General features: G+C 41.0%; 2 protein-coding genes across 3 annotated transcripts in view; one reads left to right on the forward strand and one right to left on the reverse strand.

Moving 5' to 3' along the window:
- Positions 1-368: 368 nt before the first annotated feature.
- On the reverse strand, positions 369-19,515 carry GTF2H5 (general transcription factor IIH subunit 5). Its single transcript, XM_060167513.1, has 3 exons — positions 19,447-19,515; positions 18,570-18,642; positions 369-603 (listed from the first exon to the last, which is right to left on the reverse strand). Exons 2-3 carry the CDS (start codon positions 18,602-18,604, stop codon positions 423-425), a joined length of 216 nt encoding a protein of 71 aa, XP_060023496.1. The 5' UTR covers positions 18,605-18,642; positions 19,447-19,515; the 3' UTR covers positions 369-422.
- A 146-nt stretch (positions 19,516-19,661) lies between these two features.
- Positions 19,662-22,647, forward strand: part of SERAC1 (serine active site containing 1) — an 81,464-nt gene continuing 78,478 nt past the window's right edge. For both annotated transcript variants that reach the window (XM_060167953.1, XM_060167952.1), the window contains exon 1: positions 19,662-19,780. The gene's annotated coding sequence lies outside the window, so the exon portion shown is untranslated. The remainder of the gene's footprint in view (positions 19,781-22,647) is intronic.

Raw genomic sequence — 22,647 nt, forward strand, 5'->3', positions numbered from 1 at the left:
CCATACCTACACTACCAAACCCCCAATTACTAATACGAATAAGCAAAGATAAATATCTAGGTGGTATGTAGGTTAGACTGATGATTTAAAAGCATAATCCATTATATTCTTAATGTATTAAATTGGCATTAAGAAGTAGGAAAAACAATTACATTTATATTTTAATAAAGGTTAATAAAAGCCAAATTATAGCCAACTGTTAAAGTATTTTTTTTTTTTTTTTAATTCTAGGGTACACACACTGAAAAAAACAGAACAAGAAAGTCAGTTCAGGGGCTTTCTTATAAACAAACGATATCACAGTCTTCCCTGTCACATGCTTCCGAGCAATTCTGTAAATCTAATCAGTCACACAAGACATCGAATGGTGAGTCTCTCACATTTGTTACTTTTAATTCCTAAGTGGTTATTATCTAATATTTTCACTTCTGGGTAAGAGAAAAGGCATTTTGGTCCATTAATTCACCTACTCGCTCCTGGAGGACATTAACCAACTCTGCTATTACGAAGATGTGAGTGTCATCAATGTCTTGAATGATGAACTTCTTCCCTAGGGCATTTGACTCATCCAAGTACAGCAGAAATTGCTTCATGGCAGGGTCACTGTCGAGATAAACACATGATGATGAGACACCTTACTGTCAAATTACCAGAGACCTGAACAATTAGAATTGAGCATGGAGAGTTTTAGGATAAGTTTAAAAGTTCTAAACTGTTAACCAATTCCTCACTCCTTCTCTGCCTCAAGTGTTGATGATTAACAGACACAGTGTTGATGATTAACAGCTTCATTTTAGAACTGTTAGTGCAAGTTTAGAGGAAAGAGGCCAATGATGAGATTTTAAAAGAATAATTTGTCACTGACAAGTGAAAAAATAAAGCAATGTTCACAGCTTTGTAATAGGAACTCGAAGCACAGCCCTGTTAACTGATTTTAAAAATGCCAACAATAGTCTTTGGCTTGCAGTAAATATTCAACTTTTTTCCCCTTCCTTAAAACTCTGAACCTCCTAACATTCAGAATCTTTAAAGGAAATTCTAACCAAATCTCTTTGAGAACAGTGAGTTCAAAATGAGATCTAAATTCAATTCTATTTATCTGTGGTTTTTAGTTTGGAATGAATAGGACAGCCATAAGGGAAAGAGATAAAATTTCCTAGATTTATAGAAATGAGTCTTTTTAATAAAAACCTGAATTATAACAAAGGCACATTTTAGATCTAATATAATATACAATACTGTGTTCAGCAAAAGATGAATATAAAAATGTCAAGTTGCATACAGATATTTTTAATTCTTAGAGAAAACATAATCTTACACAATCTTTTGGTTTCTTGAGGGATGTCAACATCAATTACAAAGATAATTTAATTCAGAAGAGGTCAGTGTAATTTACTGAAAACCATATACATTTTATTTCTTTCAAGTACAAACATAGGTACAAGTGAAGCTAACAAAGTAAAGGATTTATTTCAATAGCTAAATGAGTATGGTTTATGGTATATATTAACTATGAATAAAGTCAAGCCTTCCTGAAAAAACGATTGTCTTAACTTTCAACAGCTTACCTTTAAAATAATTTTATTAACAATTTGCTATGCTATAAAATAATGTGAATAAATAAGTAGGTCTGCCCATGTCAGAAATGACTTTTTTTTTTTTTTTGTGGTACGCGGGCCTCTCACTGTTGTGGCCCCTCCCGTTGCGGAGCACAGGCTCCAGACGCGCAGGCTCAGCGGCCATGGCTCAGGAGCCTAGCCGCTCCGCGGCATGTGGGATCTTCCTGGACTGGGGCACGAACCCGTGTCCCCTGCATCGGCAGGCGGACTCTCAACCACTGCGCCACCAGGGAAGCCCAGAAGTGACACATTTTAAATTTAGTTTCTAGTATGCTTGTTATCTTAGGTTCAGAAAAGTTAGGTTCTATTGATCCACTTAAGTTTGGCAAAATTCAGTTAAATTCTATAGTTGCAGTATTATAATGACCATACTAATGTGGGAAATTGATTTGTTCAGAAGTGGTAAACTTGCTCTGTTAAGTTTTATTCACTCATTCAATAAATTGAGTACCCATCATGTGCCTGGCGCTATTCTGGTCTGGGGGATTCAGCAGTGAAGAAAATTTACATTCTAGTGGTAACACTATGACAAACACACAGAAAACAAAGGAAGCGAATGAGAAATGGCAGTGACGACAGTGATATGATCTTGCAAGTTTAAGCAGGGGACTCAGGGGAGGCCTTACTGAGCAGGTGATGTCTGAATACACATCAGAAGGAGGTAGTGAGCAAACCATGAAGTGACGTGGGGTAGAACATCCTACGCAGAGTGAACAGCAAGGCCACAGAGCTGGAGAGGGGAAAGTGGAGGAGAGAGCAGTGGGATATGGGTTAGAACTCCATCTTGATTTAACTTACAAAATGACTTTAATTTTAAATGTAAAGATCACACTGGCTGCTGGGTTGAGAAGAGGCTGGTGGGTGGTGGAGGCAATGGTGGAAACAGGGAGACCAATTAGAAGGTGAATGCAGTAATAATGACAAGACACAATGATTTGGACCTAGGTGGTACCAGGGAAGTTGAGCAGTGGCTCAACTCTAGATATACACCAAATGTAAAGCCCACATAACTTGCTGAGACTGGACTTGAGCTTTGAGAGGAATTAAGGAGACGCCAAGATTTCTGGTCTGAGCAAATGAAGGGATGGAGTTGTCTTTCACTGAGATGAGGAGGAACACAGAAGAACAGGTGTGTAGTTAAGATCGAGAGTCTGGCTTTAGGCAAGTTACATCTGAGATGCCACCCAAGTGAAGAAGTTGAGCAGGAAGCTGGATATACAATTCTGGATTTCAGCAGTGAAGTCCAGAATGAGGAGTCAGTCAGTCATCAATGTATAGACGGCATTTAAAGCCATGACAAAGGAGTGAGCAGAGCTACAGAGGAGAGTCCAAGGACCAAGCCCTGGATACTCCAATATCAAAAGGTTAGGAAGAAAAGGATGAACCAGCAAATCAGCCTATAAAATGACCACTGAGGTCGGAAGAAAACTTGAAGAGACTGGAAGCTAAGTAAATGAAGGATCTCCAGGAAGAGGAAGAGATCAGCTGGGCCAAATGTTGTTAAGAGGAAGAGCAAGAGAAGGACTGGGAACTGACTACTGGGTTCAGAAAGTTACTGGACTTTCCCAAGAGCAGCTTCAGGACTATGACTACAGAGGACAGGGCCTGACTGGAGTGGTTTTCAGACTGCGAGGAGTGAAATCGGAGAAAGTGACTACATACACATCTTCTGAGAAATCCTGCTACAAAGAGCAGGAAAGTCAAGTGGGAGCTGGAGAGGGATGTGGAAGCAAGAACTTCTGCCCCACAGGGCCGCCCACCTGGGGAGGGGTAGTGTTACAGCATGTTTGTAGTTCTGCTGGGAATGATCTAGTAGAGAAAGAAAAGTGGATAATGCGGGAGAAAGAGGAAAACTGCTGAAAAGGTGTCTTTAAATAGGCCAGGGAGGCTGGGATCTGGTTCCCAAGGAGGGAGGCTGGCTTGAGACAAGAGAATAGACAAGTCAGCCACAGTAAGTGAGGAAGGGAAGAGTGTATGGGCCCAGGTCCAGGCAATGAAGACTGTGGACGTTCTCTTCTGGTTGCTTCTGTTTTCTCAGGGAAACGAGGAACAAAGAAATCAGCTGAAGTGAGGACAGGGACGTTTTCTGAGCTAAGAGAAGGTGAAGGTATGGAATACCATATTCCACCCGTTCTAAGAAGCACATTCCCCCCACATCTTACCATCTCCAAAATTGGGATGGGTCTTACATTTCATGGCATGTTACAGTACAACTGGCAGTGATTTTTCTTATAGGTACATAAAATACTGCTAAGTTTTAAAACTGATGAAATCTTAATTTGATGAAATCTAACAGCTTTAAGAGGAAAGTGGGACAATAAATGGACTAGGAAATTTAGCTGGTTTGCAGGCTAGCATTAAGGCTCACATGAATTTAATAGTCATGAATTTAAAGTGAGACCAATCAGTATGTTTGTATGTTTTTCTCCAGCCATTAGAGTTGTGGAGGTAAAGGTTCAGAATAGGTAGAGAGCCGGATTGAACCCGACATGGTTGGTGTGACTGAGGGGGCAGGGAGTTGAGTGTCTTTAAGAGAACGAGTATACTGATGGACTGGGTATGGAGGAAAGTGAGGATGCTGGGATGAGTCAGGATGGAAATGCTGGGAGAATCAACAGACTGCAGGTCTGGTAGAATCAAAGGAATTATAGAGCTAGGGTATTAGAGGGAGTGAACTGGAAAGAGGAGGTAGTGGTCAGTTAGATGCCTAAAATGGAGATTTTGAAGAGATGGCAGTATTGGTAGGGATGTGGGTAGGTGTGACAATGTGAATGAATGACTATGACAGGACAGAGAAAAGCTCATTGGAAGAAAAGGCCAGGGTACTGAAAGGACTATACATACGAAATCGTTAAGAATTTGTGGAGAACTCTTAAAGAGTGACAAGTAGCCTTCAAAGAATAACTTTCAAGGAAAGACTTGGGTGTTTGTAGATGGTTACAAAGAGGAGGATCAGTGGGTGGTCTTGTCAGATTCAGAACTGGGGGGTTTCTGTGGAAGAGGGAGGGAGGATTTCTGGAAGTGGCAATGAGGAACAAGGTAGATACCCATCCCACTTCTTGGCCCAATGGTACAAGAGGTATTAGAGAAAAGTCAACATAGCAGGCTCGGGGAAAGCTAGGTTTTTATTATGACAACAACAAAAAAGGGGTATTGGGGGAAGATAGAGGGAAAGTTCTGAGAAGAGGCTGAGGATATAAGGGATTCTGCTGCTATCTTACTAGGTTCTAAGGGCAAAGTGGGACATGATGGGGTAGGGGTGAATTTAAAAGTCGATGGAGGGACTTCCCTGGTGGCACAGTGGTTAAGAATCCACCTGCCAGGGACTGCCCTGGTAGTCCAGTGGTTAAGAATCCACCTTCCAAAGCAGGGAACATGGGTTCAATCCCTGGTCGGGGAACTAAGATCCCACATGCCACAGGGCAACTAAGCCCAGGTGCTGCAACTAGAGAGCCCATGCACTGTGGAGCCCGTATGCTGCAACTAAGACTCGATGCAGCCCAAAATAAATACTTAAAAAAAGAAAAAGAATCCACCTACCAATGCAGGCGACACGGGTTCAAGCCCTGGTCTGGGAGGATCCCACATGCCATGGAGCAACTAAGCCCGTGTGCCACAACTACTGAGCCTGTGCTCTAGAGCCCGCAATCCATAACTACTGAGTGTGTTGCAACTACTGAAGCCCACATGCCTAGAGCCTGGGTTCCACAACAAGAGAAGCCACTGCAAGGAGAAGCCCACATCCCGCAACGAAGAGTAGCCCCTGCTCACAGCAACTAGAGAAAGTCCACGTGCAGTAACGAAGACCCAATGCAGCCAAGAAAAAGAGTTTAAAGAGCAATTCTAGAAAGAATCTGGGGGCAATGAAGCAGGCTGAACAGGGTTCTTTCAGATATTACAGAACTGAAAATGGGGAGGCCCATAGGACAGGGAAAAAAAGCTTCAGCATCTTTAAAACTATCGTTTTCCTGCTCAAACAGGTTCTTTTGAACAGGTTCCTGCTCTCAAAGGTTTCTTTTTGAAACCTCAGTTCTTTCCCTATATTGCTCCGTGTCTATACAAATAAAAGGGGGTTGGGTGGGACAGGGGTGGAGAATAAAAGGAGAGCAATTTAACAGTAGACAGGTGTGGCGGACAGAAAAAACCCCTCTGCTTTAGTGCTCTACAACCACACTGCTTCCTCCCTTCCCTGCAAGGAGGGACTTGCCTTTGACTCTCGTGTGGTGCCCACTTTACCCTCACAACCTTTATTGTGCTGCACTGTCTTAGACCCCACAAGAATTTCAATACTTTCTACAAAAATCACACACCCAGAGAGGTTGCTTAGAAACATATACTTTAGGTGACAGGACAAATGATAGTTTTTTTGTTAACCCTTTAATATAAATTTTGGGTTTAAATGGAACAATAATGACAAAAAACAAGGACATTATAAAATCTGCTGTCCAAATGTGATACATTATCTTGTTACTGTTTGAGTGCAGTGTGTTCACAGATGACACCAATTTACTCTAGTAATTGGCTGCTACTAGGAGGTATTAGAGATAGCAAGGGTTAAGTGGTTATGAAGACTTTTATCTCCAGCAACTCTCTAAATAAAATAAATTTACATACTTTCAATTAAGTAAAAGCTGAACAACTGAAGCCAAGAAGTGCCAGGGGACTCACACCTGTGCTTTTAACCAACAGGTCAGTGCTTTCAAAATTTTTACCATTTGCATACTACCCTTGCCATTTTAGCCATCTCTTGTAACATCTGCACTACATATTACTCAATTTTTTTCTTTAAATTGCCTTTAAATTAACTTTTCACCTTAACTTCATCTGGTACAAAATCACCAGTCATCTTGATGTTAGTTTTATTTTTTTCTCAGATAAATTAAGATGGTCATAGAAAAAGTATTTCTGTGTTCTATTGCTGCAAAATCTGTGCTACTCCAAATCATCAGGTACACAAACTGTACTCCTTATACCTGAGGAAACACTGCTAACACAAATGAGATGAGAACTTAGAAAACGGTCCGTGACACACTGAAATAACTGCTTCTAATATCAATTGCTTCAATTAAAGTTTTTGAAAGGAGATGGAAAGCAGTCAATTTGAGAATGAATTCTCAAGCATGTATTTGAAATATAATCTGTAATCATTCAAAAAGACACTCAAAGTTTAAGGGGCACTTTGTTAGCATATGTTGAGGGCCTAGAATATCTTGCCTGAATACAGGATGATTCTACATGGGAGTTTCTCTGGGAGAACCTGCTGGCAGCAAAAAAACCAAAACCAAGTGCCCATGTACATACTTGGTTAAAGTCCTGGGATCAGGGCTAGTGAGCAAGAAAAAATGTCTCTGTCCTGGAAACGTAAAGGGGAGGTATTATCAACCCCCTCCTAAAGAAACTTAGTATAGAACTAGGGCGCCTGCCGGCCGCTGGTGGGGGACTCTGACCCCCAAGGAGACAGGAGGAATCCCAGAGTGAACTGGTAGAACGTAGGGGGACCGAGGTGGGGAGAAAAAGTGGAGGCCAGACAAGATCAGGGCCCCTGAGGCCGGGGAGATCAGGAGAGGCAGGAGGGAGGGACTCTCCAGGAAAAGCGGGAGACGAGCTGAGGGTGATCGCCTGGCCCACTCAAGCCGGGGAGTCTGCTGAGTTCCCAAAACACTTTTCCCCCTACCAAAGCCCCATCCAGGCCATGTGGGTCCTGGGGGCATAGGAGGGAGGCTGGGGAGATCAGAAGTGGCAAGCAGAAGAGGCCATCCAGGAGGAGTGGGAGAGGAATGGAGGGCGACTGCCCTGCCCACTGGGCCCTGGGGAGCCTGCTGAGCTCCCAGGCTGGTCCCCTGCGATCCAAAGCCCCCTCCAGGCTGCGTGGGTGCTTGGAGGCATAGGAGGGAGGCCAGGGAGATCAGGAGAGGCAGGCGGGAGGGGCCCTGCAGGAGGAGTGTGAGAGGAGCAGAGGGCATTTGCCCTGCCCACTCAGGCCCAGGGAGCCTGCTGAGCTCCCAGGTGAGGTCCCCTGCCCTCTAAGACCAGGGATGGGAGGCACGCCTGGAGCCCTTCTGTTCCTTGAGCCTAAGCCCCACCCCCCACAGTCCCCAGAGCCTTTTCCAGCCCTGTGGGTCCTGAGCATTGGCCCTGCCCACCACCCAAACCTCGCCCTTGCTTACGCCCCGCTCTCCACATCCAAGGCCTTCCCCCCTCCCTTTTTTCTTTTCCCTCTTCCTCTTTTTACTATTGTGATACTGATGTACCTTCCAGTTGTTGATTCTCTATGTTTTTATTTTTACGTTCTTTTTAACATATCTGTTAGTTTTCTAATCTAATTTTATTTTTTACTTTGTTATTGTTCTCACTCTCTTTTTTTTTTGCCACCCACGTGGTTTGCGGGATCTTGATTTGCGCGCCTGGGGTCAGGCGGAAGCTCCTGCGGTGGGAGCGCCAAGTCTGAACCAGTGGACTAACAGAGAAACTCAGACCCCAGGGAATATTCATAGGAGTGAGGTCTCATGAATATTCATCAGATGAGGTCCTCATCTCAGCACCAAGACCCAGCTCTACCCAACAGCCTACAAACTCCACTGTTGGATGCCTCAGGCCAAACGATCAGTGAAACAGGAAAACAATCCCACTAATTTAAAAAAAAAAAAAAAAGGAGACAGCAAAAAAATATGTCACAGATGAAGAAGCAAGGTAAAAACCTATCAGACCAAATAAATGAAGAGGAACTAGGCAATCTACCTGAAAAAGAATTCAGAGTAATGAAGTAAAGATGATCCAGAATCTTGGAAATAGAATGGAGGCACGGATTGAGAAAATACAAGAAATGTTTAACAAAGATCTAGAAGAACTAAAGAACAAACAAACAGAGATGAACAATACAATAACTGAAATGAAAAATACACTAGAAGGAATCAATAACAGAATAACGGAGGCAAAAGAACGAACAAGTGAGCTGGAAGACAAAATGGTAGAAATAACTGCCCAGGAGCAGAATAAAGAAAAAAGAATGAAAAGAATTGAAGACAATCTCAGAGACCTCTGGGACAACACTAAACGCAACAACATTCAAATTACAGGGGTCCCAGAGAAGAAGAGAACAAGAAAGGGTCTGAGAAAATATTTGAAGAGATTATACTGGAAAAGTTCCCTAACATGGGAAAGGAAATAATCACCCAAGTCCAGGAGGCACAGAGAGTCCCATACAGTATAAACCCTAGGAAAAATACACCAAGACACGTATTAATCAAACTAACAAAAATTACATTCAGAGAAAAAATATTAAAAGCAGCAAGGGAAAAACAACAAATTACATACAAAGGATCCTCATAAGGTTATCAGCTGATTTTTCAGTGGAAACTCTGCAGGCCAGAAGGTAGTGGTAGGATATACTTAAAGTGATGAAAGAGAAAAACCTACAACCAAGATCACTCTACCCAGCAAGGATCTCATTCAGATTCAGTGGAGAAATCGAAAGCTCTTCAGCCAAACCAAAGCTAAGAGAATTCAGCACCACCAAACCAGCTTTACAACAAATGCTAAAGAAACTTCTCTAAGCAGGAAACACAAGAGAAGAAAAAGACCCACAAAAACAAACATAAAACAATTAAGAAAATGGTAACAGGAACATGTATATCGATAATAACCTTGAATGTGAAGACATTAAATGACCCAACCTAGAGACACAGACTGGCTGAATGGATACAAAACCAAGACCCATATATATGCTGTCTACAAGAGACCCACTTCAGACCTAGGGACATATACAGACTGAAAGTGAAGGGATGGAAAAAGATATTCCATGAAAAAGGAAATCAAAAGAAAGCTGGAGTAGCAATACTCGTATCAGATAAAATAGACTTTACAATAAAGACTGTTACAAGAGATAAGGAGGGAGACTACATAATGATCAAAGGATCAATCCAAGAAGAAGATATAACAATTATAAATGTTTATGCACCCAACATAGGAGCACCTCAATACATAAGGTCATGAAAGGAGAAATCAACAGTAACACAATCATAGTAGGGGACTTTAACACCCCACTTACACCAATGGACAGATCATCCAAACAGAAAATAAAAAAGGAAACACAAGCTTTAAATGACACAATAGACCAGATAGATCTAATTGATATTTATAGAACATTCCACCCAAAAGTGCCAGAATACACTTTCTTCTCAAGTGCACAAGGAACATTCTCCAGAATAGATCACATCTTGGGTCACAAATCAAGCCTCGGAAAATTTAAGAAAATTGAAATTGTACCAAGCATCTTTTCTGACCACAATGCCATGAGATTGGAAATCAATTACAGGAAAAAAAACCTGTAAAAAACACAAATACATGGAGGCTAAATGCTACTAAATAAATAATAGACCACTGAAGAAATCAAAGAAGAAATAAAAAATACACAGAAACAAATGACAACAAAAACACGACGACCCAAAACCTATGGGACTCAGAAAAAGCAGTTCTAAGAGGGAAGTTTACAGCAATTCAATCTCACCTTAAGAAACAAGAAAAAAATCTCAAATAAACAATCTAACCCTACATTTAAAACAACTAGAGAAAGAAGAACAAAGAAAACCCAAAGTCAGTAGAAGGAAAGAAATCATAAAGATCAGAGCAGAAATAAATGAAACAGAAACGAAGAAAACAATAGCAAAGATGAAAAAAACTAAAAGCTGGTTCTTTGAGAAGACAAACAAAATTGATAAACCCTTAGCCAGACTCATCAAGAAAAAAAGGGAGAGAATGCAAATCAATAAAATTAGAAACGAAAAAGCAGAAATCACAACTGACACTGCAGAAATACAAAGGATTATAACAGGCTTCTACAAACAACTATATGCCAATAAAATGGACAACCACAAAGAAATGGACAAATTCTTGGAAAGGTACAATTTTCCAAGACTGAACCAGGAAGATTTAGAAAATATACAGACCTATCACAAGTAATGAAATTGAAACTGTAATTAAAAATCTTCCAACAAACAAAAGTCCAGGACCAGATGGCTTCACAGGCGAATTCTATCAAACATTTAGAGAAGAGCTAACATCGATACTTCTCAAACTCTTTCAAAAAAATGCAGAGGGAGAAACACTCCCAAATTCATTCTACAAAGCCAGCATCACCCTGATACCAAATTAGACACAAATCAATCAATGTGATGCACCACATTAACAAATTAAGGAATAAAAACTATATGATCATCTCAATAGATGCAGGAAAAGCTTTTGACAAAATTCAACACCCATTTATGATAAAAACTCTCCAGAAAATGGGCATAGAGGGAACCTACCTCAACATAATAAAGGCCATATATGACAAACCCACAGCAAGGAACATACTCAATGGTGAAAAACTGAAAGCATTTCCACTAGGATCAGGAAGAAGAGAATGATGTCCACTCTTGCCACTCTTATTCAACATAGTTTTGGAAGTCCTAGCCACAGCAATCAGAGAAGGAAAAGAAATAAAAGGAATCCAAATTGGAAAAGAAGAAGTAAAACTGTCACTATTTGCCAATGACATGATACTATACATAGGAAATCCTAAAGATGCCATCAGAAAACTACTAGAACTAATCAACGAATTTGGTAAGGTTGCAGGATACAAAATTAATGCACAGAAATCTCTGGCATTCCTATACACCACCAACAAAAAATCAGAAAGAGAAATTAAGGAAACACTCCCATTTACCATTGCAATAAAAAGAATAAAATACCTAGGAATAAACCTGCCTAAGGAGGCGAAAGACTTGTACTCAGAAAACTATAAAACACTGATGAAAGAAATCAAACATGACATAAACAGATGGAGAAATATACCATGTTCTTGTATTGGAAGAATCAATATTGTGAAAATGACTATCTTACCCAAAGCAACCTTCAGATTCAGTGCAATCCCTATCAAACTATCAATGGCATTCTTCACAGAATTAGAACAAAAAATCTTACAATTCGTATGGAAACACAAAAGACCCCGAATAGCCAAAGCACTCTTGAGAAAGAAAAATGGAGTTGGAGGAATCAGCCTCCCTGACTTCAAACTGTACCACAAAGCTACAGTCATCAAGACAGTATGGTACTGGCACAAAGACAGAAATATAGATCAATGGTACAGGAAAGAATGCCCAGAGATAAACCCATGCACATATGGGCACCTAATTTTCGACAAGGGAGGCAGGAACATACAATGGAGAAAAAACAGCCTCTTCAAAAAGTGGTGCTGGGAAAACTGCACAGCTACATGTAAAAGAATGAAATCAGAACATTACCTAACACCATACACAAAAATAAACTCAAAATGGATTAAAGACTTAAACATAAGACCAGACAGCATAAAACTTTTAGAGGAAATCAGGAAGAACACTCTTTGACATAAACCACAGCAAGATGTTTTTTGACCCACCACCTAGAGTAACAGAAATAAAAACAAAAAAAACAAATGGGACTTAATTAAACTTAAAAGCTTTTGCACAGCAAAGGAAACCATAAACAAGGCAAAAAGACAAACCTCAGAATGGGAGAAAATACTTGCAAATGAAACAACAAAGTATTAATCTCCAAAATATACAAACAGCTCATGGAGCTCAATATCAAAAAAAAACCAATCCAGTTAAAAAATGGGCGGAAGACCTAAATGGACATTTCACCAAGGAAGACATGCAGATGGCCAAGAGGCACATGAAAAGATGCTCAATGTCAAAAATTATTAGAGAAATGCAAATCAAAACTACAATGAGGTATCACCTCACGCTGGTCAGAATGGCCATTATCAAAAAATCTAGAAATAATAAATGCTAGAAAGGGTGTGGTGAAAAGGGAACCCTCCTGCACTGTTGGTAAAAAACTAAAAATAGAACTACCATATGACCCAGCAATCCCACTACTGGGCATATACCCTGAGGAAACTATAATTCAAAAAGAGACATGCACCACAATGTTCACTGCAGCACTATTTACAATAGTCAGGACATGGAACCAACCTAAATGTCCACTGACAGATGAATGGATAAAGATGTGGCACATATATACAATGGAATATTACTCAGCCATAAAAAGAAAAGAAACTGAGTTATTTGTAGTGAGCTGGATGGACCTAGAGTCTGTCATACAGAGTGAAGTAAGTCAGAAAGAGAAAAAGAAATACTGCATGCTAACGCATATATGTGGGATCTCAGAAAAAAAAATGGTACTGATGAACCCAGTTGCAGGGCAGGAATAAAGAGGTAGATATAGAGAATGGACTTGATGACATGGGGTGGGAGGGCGAAGTGAGAGTAGCATCGACATATGTACACTACTGAATGTAAAATAGTTGGCTGGTGGGAAGCAGCAGCATAGCACAGGGAGATCAGCTCAGTGCTTTGCGATGACCTAGAGGGGTGGGATAGGGAGCATGGGAGGGAGGCTCACGAGGCAGGGGATATGGAGACATGTGTATGCATATGGTTGATTCGCTTTGCTGTGCAACAGAAACTAACATGGTATTGTGAAGCAATTATACTCCAATAAAGATCTAGTAAAAAAAAAAAGAACCTTGGTATAGCTCCTATAAAATATGATTGTTAAAAAAAGTATTACACCATGAGAGGCCTACTAGAATGTTGCAGTTAGCTATGAAAGAGACCATAAAATTAATCGGCCAGTTGGATAAAGTTGTCTATACTGTCTATCCAATCAGAATGATAATCTTGTCTTAGTCAATAATAAACTATCCTTCCTGATAGTAATTAGTTAACAGATATAATTACTTTAAAATTTTACAAGTATTTCTCCATAAATACTGTTATGTCCTGATAGTGGAATGTTTTAGAAAATTGTTACTGAATGTGAAAATGCCTTTGTTCATATCACATAAAATATTTTCAAATATTTTAATAGCTATATTGTTTGATGATAAAAATGTCACAACATTTTGTTTAATTAGAATAATCAACTACCTACAATTTTATCTGCAGCTTGGATCATTTCCTTAAGATAAACATCTAGAAATGGAATTATTGTGTTAAAGCATATAAAAGCTCAAAAGACCTATCACAAATTACTTTCTAGATCAGTTGCTTCTTTTTTGTGTGTGTGTGGTACGTGGGCCTCTCACTGTTGTGGCCTCCCTGTTGCGGAGCACAGGCTCCGGACGCGCAGGCTCAGCGGCCATGGCTCACGGGCCCAGCAGCTCTGCGGCATGTGGGATCTTCCCGGACCGGGGCATGAACCCCTGTCCCCTGCATCGGCAGGCGGACTCTCAACCACTGCACCACCAGGGAAGCCCTAGATCAGTTGCTTCTTAAGACTGCACTTCCATCATCCATGTCAGCAGCTTGGTGAGAGCCTGCTTTTTAAAAGCTACGGACTGGAAGATAACAGTCACCTCATTTAAAAGCTACTCTGGTTGGGGGTGGGGAAGGATAAATTAGAAAGCTGGGATTAACATATACACACTACTATATACGAAATACTGAACAGATAATCAACAAGGACCTACTGTATAGCACAGGGAACTCTACTCAATACTCTGTAATAACCTATATGGGAAAAGAATCGGAAAAAGAATAGATACATGTATAACTAAATCACTTTACTGTACCCCTGAAACTAATACATTGTAAATCAACTATTTTATATACAATAAAAATTTAAAAAGTAAAAAATAAAAGCTACTCTGATGTAACTTGCCAAAAAGGAGGCCTAGTGTATGAACCTTTTCTGTACGGAAACTTGAATTCAATTTATCAAGAACCTCTTCTTATCCACTCTGCTTCTCACTGTGGTAGTAGAGCTCTAACTAATAACCTGGAATTTAGGGTGAGATTACACTCCTTGGTTCAATTTTATTAACAAAATTCTTTCAGTAAAAAATATTTACTAAGCACCTCTATATGTATCTCAGGCACTGTTCTGGGTGCCCAAGAAACTTCAGTGAATGCAGCCCTGCAAAGAATAAGAAGCAAAGCCTCACAAAAGATATATAAATGCTGTTAAAGAACAGGACAGCAGTTAGACTGGTTTTGCCTTAGTTCTTACTTGCTTTTCATATACAGTAGAGGTTTGGAAGCCAAACCCATAAGGACAAGACTGGTCTAATAATACCTGTTTCTCCAGATTCTTTGCTGTTGTGCTATAAACTGGCTGGAATTTGCAGCTGTACAACAAATCTTCCTGGCTGAAGCACTTGCCAAACCAACTGTGATAAGTGTCACACCAGAGGTCTGCTCTAGCACCTGGAATTGGACGCAGACATTTGTTGAGCATATGCTGCTTGCTCCGGTAACTGCTATGGTTGGCTAGACTCGGGAAAACACTTGGTGTGAGGCTGGCAGTCGATAGTGGTGGATCCCAACAAAGAGGAAGTTTTCAACAATCTCATTTTGACATAAAAATACAAAAAACTGGGCTTCCCTGGTGGCGCAGTGATTGAGAGTCCGCCTGCCGACGCAGGGGACACGGGTTCGTGCCCCGGTCCGGGAAGATCCCGCATGCCGCGGAGCGGCTGGGCCCGTGAGCCATGGCCGCTGGGCCTGCGCGTCCGGAGCCTGTGCTCCGCAACGGGAGAGACCACAACAGTGAGAGGCCCGCGTACCGCAAAAAAAAAAAAAACACAAAAAACCCCCAAAAAACTTCAGTTTGTGGTATTTGATAAGCCTTGGGAGGAGAGAACCTTATTATATCCAAGTACTTTGATTTTTCAATTCACTGATAGTTGGGCCTAAATGGCCAACATTATACTCTGGTTTATTTGTTTTAATGTAGATCTGCATTCCAATACACCTAAATGCTTCGTATAATCTATGGATATTATGAGATAAGAACTGACTTATGCTGATACTGTATTATTAACAATCTTCTCTTTGGAATCAAATATAGACATGAGGGAAACTGAAGGACTTTAGTTACCATCATCCCAACATGTGCACCTACACATGAAGGAGGACCCACAGGCCCTGGCCATGCCCTTTATGAATCTATTATTGCTTAGGCCTGGAATCTTCTTGGAAGATCTGTATCTTTGGGAAGACAGTTACCCTTTTGAAAAGTTGTGCAGGCTACACTTTAGACTTCACTTTGAAGGGAAAAAATAGTTTTGCAAGGATAGTATCCATCTGCAAAATAAAATTTAAGTACACTGTAGTCTTGCTGCAAAACCATTCTCCATAGGGGAACTGATTATCAAACTTAAGCTGATTAAGTGCTTTTCAAACTTAAAATGCACTGTGTCAAGATCCTTTTTTATGCACAATTCTGACTTAGTAGATATGGGGTGAAGTCTGAAAATTTTCATTTCTAACAAGCTCCAGATGATGCTGTTGCTGCTAGTCTGGATAATACATGGAAAAGCAAGTTGTTCAGCACCCAGGCAGAATTCAGAGGCTGGTAACAAGCAAACTAGCAGAGAGCTTGCCGGATCAGGAAAGAAAACTAAACCTCATTTCCTCTTACAAATCTGTACTCTTTGTTCTTACGGCTAAACTGAAAGTCTACCACTGAAATTTTGAGTTTCCCAAAGTTTTGCTCCTTAAAATGCAGCCTAGCATTATTAAAAAAAAATAAAATATAGGTGTAATACAATCCCAACCATCACTCCAAAAGGATTATTTTGGAACTAGACTAAATTATTCCAAGGATATTCTCGAATAGGTAACAATGACAAAGAAAAAAATGGATGTGGGATGGGATTAGGGAGAGTAGCAAGGGGAGTGAAACTCTGTGATAAAGGAGTCATCACACATCATTAGGGAAGGAAATAAATGGTGTTGGACAATTATTCAGCTATTTGACCAAAAAAAAAGGCAGCTAATTTAGATCTTCACCTCATAATATGCCCCTCCTCTCAATAAATTCTAGATGAATGAAACTCAAAATATCAATGAAAATAAAAATATGAAAACCCTAGGACAGAGGTGAATATTGATCAAATCCAGAATGAAGATTAACTTTAGAAAAATCAGAAGAAACAAAAGGGAAAAAACTGATAGCCGACACTGTGTGTGTGTGTGTATCCTCTGTGTTAAAAATAATGTTAAAAGACCAACCGGAGGCTTCCCTGGTAGCACAATGGTTAAGAATCCGCCTGCTAATGCAGGAGACACGTGTTTGAGTCCTGGTCCGGGAAGATCCCACATGCTGCGGAGCAGCTAAGTCCGTGCGCCACAACTACTGAGCCTGCGCTCTAGAGCCCGCGAGCCACACCTACTGAAGCCCGCATGCCTAGAGCCCGCGCTCCACAACAAGAGAAGCTACCGCAACGAAGAGTAGCCCCCGCTCGCCACAATTAGAGAAAGCCCGCGCACAGCAACAAAGACCCGACTTGACCAAAAATAAGTAAATAAATAAATAAAATAATTTAAAAAAAGACCAACCAGGAAAATATTTCTATTAATTATGACAAAGTAATAAGAAAAATAAAATACAAAAATTAGCTTAGAAGTGTTTTCCAAAAGACAACAGCACAGCATGCTTAGAATTTCTGGGATCTCAATCCGTCTCTTGGCTTTCCCAAGTGAACACCTCTCTCCTCTCTAGCGGTTTATTTTTATCAACATACATTGTAGTCTCTCACTTTAAAACAATGAAAATAACAAGAACCAGAGTTCCTTAACATATCCTTCTTCAGCTACCGACCCACTTCTTTATTCCTTTGCTCATTATCACAACAAAACTCCTCCACCTGGTCTCTACTTCCCTGCCCCCCTTTCCCTTTCCAAAGTACTCCAATCTGGCATCTATCCTACCTCTCCATTAAAAAGCTCTCATAAAAAACCGATGACCTCCAGTGTGCCTTCATCTTACCCCACCTCTCATCAGCACTTGACACAGCCAACTCGCTTTCATCAACCATTCCCTTGGTTTCCCTCCTACGTCACTGGCTTCACCGACAATACAATTTATTGTATTGTCTTTTTTCATACTAGAGCTTCAAAATCCAATGTGTATTTTAGTACCTGGCGAAATACTTTGGGTATAGAGTTAAGAAATTAATTTCACCTGTTTCATTTTACCTTTTAGTGTGGCTACTAGAAAATTCAAGACTACATATGTGGCTCACATTTTATTTCTACTGGACAGTGCTACTCTAAATGCCAGAGATCCCTAGGGTTTGGTCTTCCTCCTCCCCCAGCCTTGCCATCACAGAAACAGTACGGTCATCCACATAATGGCTCACATTAGAGGCAGAGAAATGTAGACAGTAGTAATTTCAAACAATGGGAGTGTCCACTGGGCAGGACTCCCAGATGAGACAGAATTGTTTGGTGGGGCAAACAAACAAGTGGAGACTGAGCAAGATTGGTCCAACAGTTCAGATTTTCAGACTAGGGATAATTAAGCCCTACATTAGCTTTGAGGAGCTCAACTTTACCCATAGTTTCTAGTTTCTCCTTTGGAATGTGTGCCTAGTTTAAGAAACCTTCAACTCGCTCTCTTGTTTTTTTCTCTTTTTTAAAGACCAAAGTTTGTGTGACTTAGGCAGACCCTAAAATTCTAGTCAATCCCTGACGATTTGAGAATACAAGCACTGTTCCCCTAAAGAGGGTTAATGTAACAAACATGCTACCGCTGATCAAAACTTCTTGGAAATAATGCCAACTGCATCTATTCAACAGAAACATTGAAATCTGGCACCAGGAAGAAACTTAGCAACGAAATCTGTCCCATTTGATGAACCGGGAAACTGGGAGATTGGGATTGACATATATACACTAATATGTATAAAATGGATAACTAATAAGAACCTGCTGTATAAAAAAAAATAAAATTCTAAAAATCCAAAAAAACCCACCATCTGTCCCACTTGTTATTAAGTAAGAAAAATGCAGTTGAGAAAGCTGAAAAACTTGATTCATTCAAATCTTAAGAACAAAAGAAAAAAATGGACTTTGGAAGGGATACACATACAAATCAAGATTCAATGTGCAGATTTAAAATTTGTTAAGTATCAAAACTACTAACCATTCTATAAGCACTCCTTTCAAGACGTTGACCATCTTTTCCAAGTCAGAAGGTGCAGATGACCTTAAAAATGCTAATAAAAGGATAAGGTGACAAAACACAAAAGCATCAACTTCAATATCCTTTGGTGATTTACTTCTGAAAAGAGGCAAAAAATTAAATGCCAAGACTAAACATATAAGTCTATGAAAGACATAAAGCTAACATTAGGAAAACATACAGATATTCTGATCTTTTAGCAAAATTAAAATGAGTCTATTTGGAATATTAACAATGCATAAATCTTACTTGCAAAAAATTCTGCCCGCTGTCAATCCTAATGAAAGCATGGGCCCTAACTCCACAGCAGTGTGCCCAATCCAGGTCTAAAACATGTCCACTAATCAAAAGATTTCTTTTCCTACTCAGGAGTCTGATAAAAGGTAATATCCTTGGAGACAGGAATCACAGGATGGTAGCTCTGAAAGGGGACCTAAAAATTACATGGTGAGTCCGACCACCTCGTTTTGCAGACGAAAAGGAGCGAAAGATTAAGCCGCAGCTCCCGGCAAAAAAAAAAAAAAAAAAAAAGTACAATCCATGTCTCCAGATCTTGTGTTCCTCTGCCAAATAAAATATGTTCCCCAATGATGTGCGCTTGAAGGAAAAGAAACCACTCAGCGCACGCGAAGTTAACCCTTCTTAAATTTCTACATTTGGGTACCGCGGGCAGTGCCTCCCCGAAGGAAATCCACCGTTCAATTCCCGCGGGGCAGCCGCCCGGCCTCGTCAGAAAGGGCCCAGAAAGGGGGCAGAGCACCGCCCTATACCCCCGTACCTGAAAGACAGGCTTCTGGGACTTTCCCCCTCCTCCTCTTTTTCTTTGAGACCCCTCTACCTTCCAGGCACCCCACTCTCCCCTCTTGCGCCAAGAGCCAACGCCACGAACCTCCGCCCACAGTTGCAGCAGCACTTCAGCGTCGCCGACAGAGTGCGCTTGCGCCAATTACGTCATCGCGACAGCGACGGGCTCGTGGGTGGAGCGCGCCGGCGGGAGGCGGGGCGCGGGCTCGGCTGAGGGGGCGGGGCGGCGTGCGGTGAGGGCGGGGTCACGTGCAGCCAGCCGCTGGTTGGGGACGCGCGCGGGCAGGGAGCGGCGGAGAGTGGTGGTCTCCCTGCCGACCTGGACCCGGGTGAACAGCTCGGAGCTGCCTGAGTCCGCGTGCCGGCAGGTAGGAAGGGAAGGCTGGGCTCGTGGGGGCGGGCTGGGGCCCTGGCGAAGCCGGGCACGGCGGGGAGTGGGGAGGGCGGCGACGGGGCGCGGCCCCTGACTGACCCGCTGACCCGCCGCTGGGCGTGAGGTGAGGGCCTCTCTCGCAGCCTCGGCAGCCCTACTCTTCTTTCCCGGTTGCCACTCTTCTCTAGTTACAATCCAAGGCCTAAAGAGCACGTGCCGGTACCATTAGCCCGGGCGCGGTGGTCACGGCAAGACGATGAAAATGAGGAGGAAACAGTCTCCTCGTTTAAATCCGAACCTTTCAGAAGGCAGCGTCTAGCTGGGACCCGAGAGGTTGAATAGATTGAATGCTGATAGGTCCTCCAAGCCCGGTAATTGTCATATTAAAGTGAAAGACCCAGAGTAAAGTAAAATTACTCTCTTCCCCAAATTCGGATCTGTGGTCTAATAGAGCGGTCTCTTTCTCCAATTGGCTTTACCAATGGAGAAATGAGGTTCTTGCTTTCTGTTCCTTAGATGAAATTGTACTTCTCTAATTGTGTGTTCATGTGATTTACAAACCTAGCTCTTCCATTTATTTCCCTCTTCCTGTGCTTCAAATCTTTCCCGTCCGGTTGGTTTCCATGTTGTTGTGCATGCTCGCTCCCTCTCTCTTTAATCTGACCCAGGTATAGTTCTTCTCAAGTATATTTTCTTTTTTTCCTTCTTGAATGCATTCTTCTCCTTGACGGTCTCATCACTTCCATCACATCAAACCTCCATTCTTGTGCTCCAGGTGCTGGCCTGATGCCTGCACATTAATGACCTGTGAGAACTCTAAACACCGCCTCTCAAACTGAACTAGTTCTCACCTCCACCCTCACTTCAAAATCTGCTTTTCTTCCTGTATTTTTCCAAATCATCCAGATTTAAGACCTCATTTATTTAATCAGCAGAGATTTTGCACAATTATGTATTGCACAGACCCTATTCTATACAATGGTGAACAAGCAACTAATTATAGTGGGGGAGAGGGACACTAAAAATCAGTTAACAAGAAGGGGTAACTGATGTGAAGTTATAAAGAATGACTGGGAGGGCTTCTTTGGTTAGGAGGTCATCAGAAATGGCCTTCAGTTCAAGCAGATTTCTGAGTAAAACAGTAACTTCTACACACCAGCAATAACTAACTAGGAATTTTAATAATAAAAAAGATACTATTCATAACTGTATTAAAAACTGAAGGTATCTGGAAATAAATCAGACTAAAGCTGCATAGTCCTTTAAGGAGAAAATTATAATGCTCTACTGAAACACATAAAAGAAGACCCAGGTAAATGGAGAGATATACCATATTCAGGGATAGGAAGACTCAGTATCATAAAGATGTCAGTTTTCTCCAATTCTACAGATTCACTGCAATTCCAATTAAAATTGCTGTATAGTTTTTCATGGAACTTGACATGCTGAACCTAACATGTATATGAAAAGGCAAAGCACCCAGAATTGCTAACTCAATTTTGAAGAAAAATAAAGTCTCTTCCTCCCAGATATCAAAACAATATAAAGCCATGATAATTGAGACTACTGTCTTAATTACTGGTATTGGTTTAGGGACAGGTAAGTAGACTCATGGAACAGAATAGAGAGCTTAGAAACACGTCCGCATACATATGGAAGCTAAGTATAAGGTTAGCTTTGGTAAGCTTTGGTATTACAAAAGCACAGAGTATTCAATAAATGATGCTGAGATATGTGATATCCACATAGATTGAAGACAAATTAGATTCCTACTTCACACCGTTCACAATAGTAATTTCCAAATGGATTGAAGACCTAAGTGTGAAAGACACACATGAAAAATATTTAGAAAAAAAAAGGAAATATAGGAGGCTATGTTGTCTCTAGGAAAGATTTCTTTTTTGTTTGTTTTATTTGGGTTAAATACATGTAACATAAGATTTACCATTTTAGCCACTTTTAGGTGTACAGTTCAGTGATATTCATGTTATCATGCAACCATTACTACTACCTATCTCCAGAACTTTTTCATCTCTCTGGGAAGGATTTTTTAAGCTACAAAAGCACCATTGAGGATGCCATTGCAAATGAGAGATGATGGTGACTTGCACTAGAGTAGTAACAGTGAGGATGGAAAAAAGTGGCAGGATTTGGGTTATATTTTGATGGCAGAGAACAAGAATTGTGCATGGTTTGGATACGAGGTGAGGGGAAAACAAGGAATCAAGGCCAACATATGTGTTTTTTGCTTGAGCTCTGAGGTAGATCATTCACCATTTATCATAAAAAACCATTTACTGTTTGTTTGGTGCTGATGAGGAGAATGAGAGGAGGAAGAGTTCAGGGAGAAAAAATAAAGAATTCTGTTTTGGACAGTTAAGTTTGAAAGGCCTGTTTTACATCCAAGTGGAAATGTTCCAGTAGCTGTTGGATACATGAGTCTGGAAAGATTGTGGCTGAAGGTACCACTTTGGGATCACTAGCATATAGATATTTAAAACTGTGATGTGTTAGAATTGGATTTGGTTTCATTACATAGAAAATATAATAATGGCTTAAATATGCATATGCTTCTATAGGTAGGCAGGCCACGGATGGTATGGCAGCAGCTCTGTGATCATCAGGGATTCAGATTCCTCTGTCTTGCTGTTCTGCCATCCTTAGCATACTACCTCATGATTGAGATGACTGCTTTAATTCCAAATGCCACCTGCTCATAGCAAGAGGGAAGCTTGATGGAAAGGCACATACTTTTCTCTTTAAGGACACTTCTCAGGTGTTGCATATGACATATCCACTTACAACCCATTAACCAGTTCTTAGTCAGTGACACACTAACAAGAAGGAAAGATAGGTGATGTA

The sequence above is a fragment of the Lagenorhynchus albirostris genome, chromosome 12, assembly GCF_949774975.1.
Source record: "Lagenorhynchus albirostris chromosome 12, mLagAlb1.1, whole genome shotgun sequence".
In the NCBI taxonomy this organism is placed as follows: Eukaryota; Metazoa; Chordata; class Mammalia; order Artiodactyla; family Delphinidae; genus Lagenorhynchus; species Lagenorhynchus albirostris.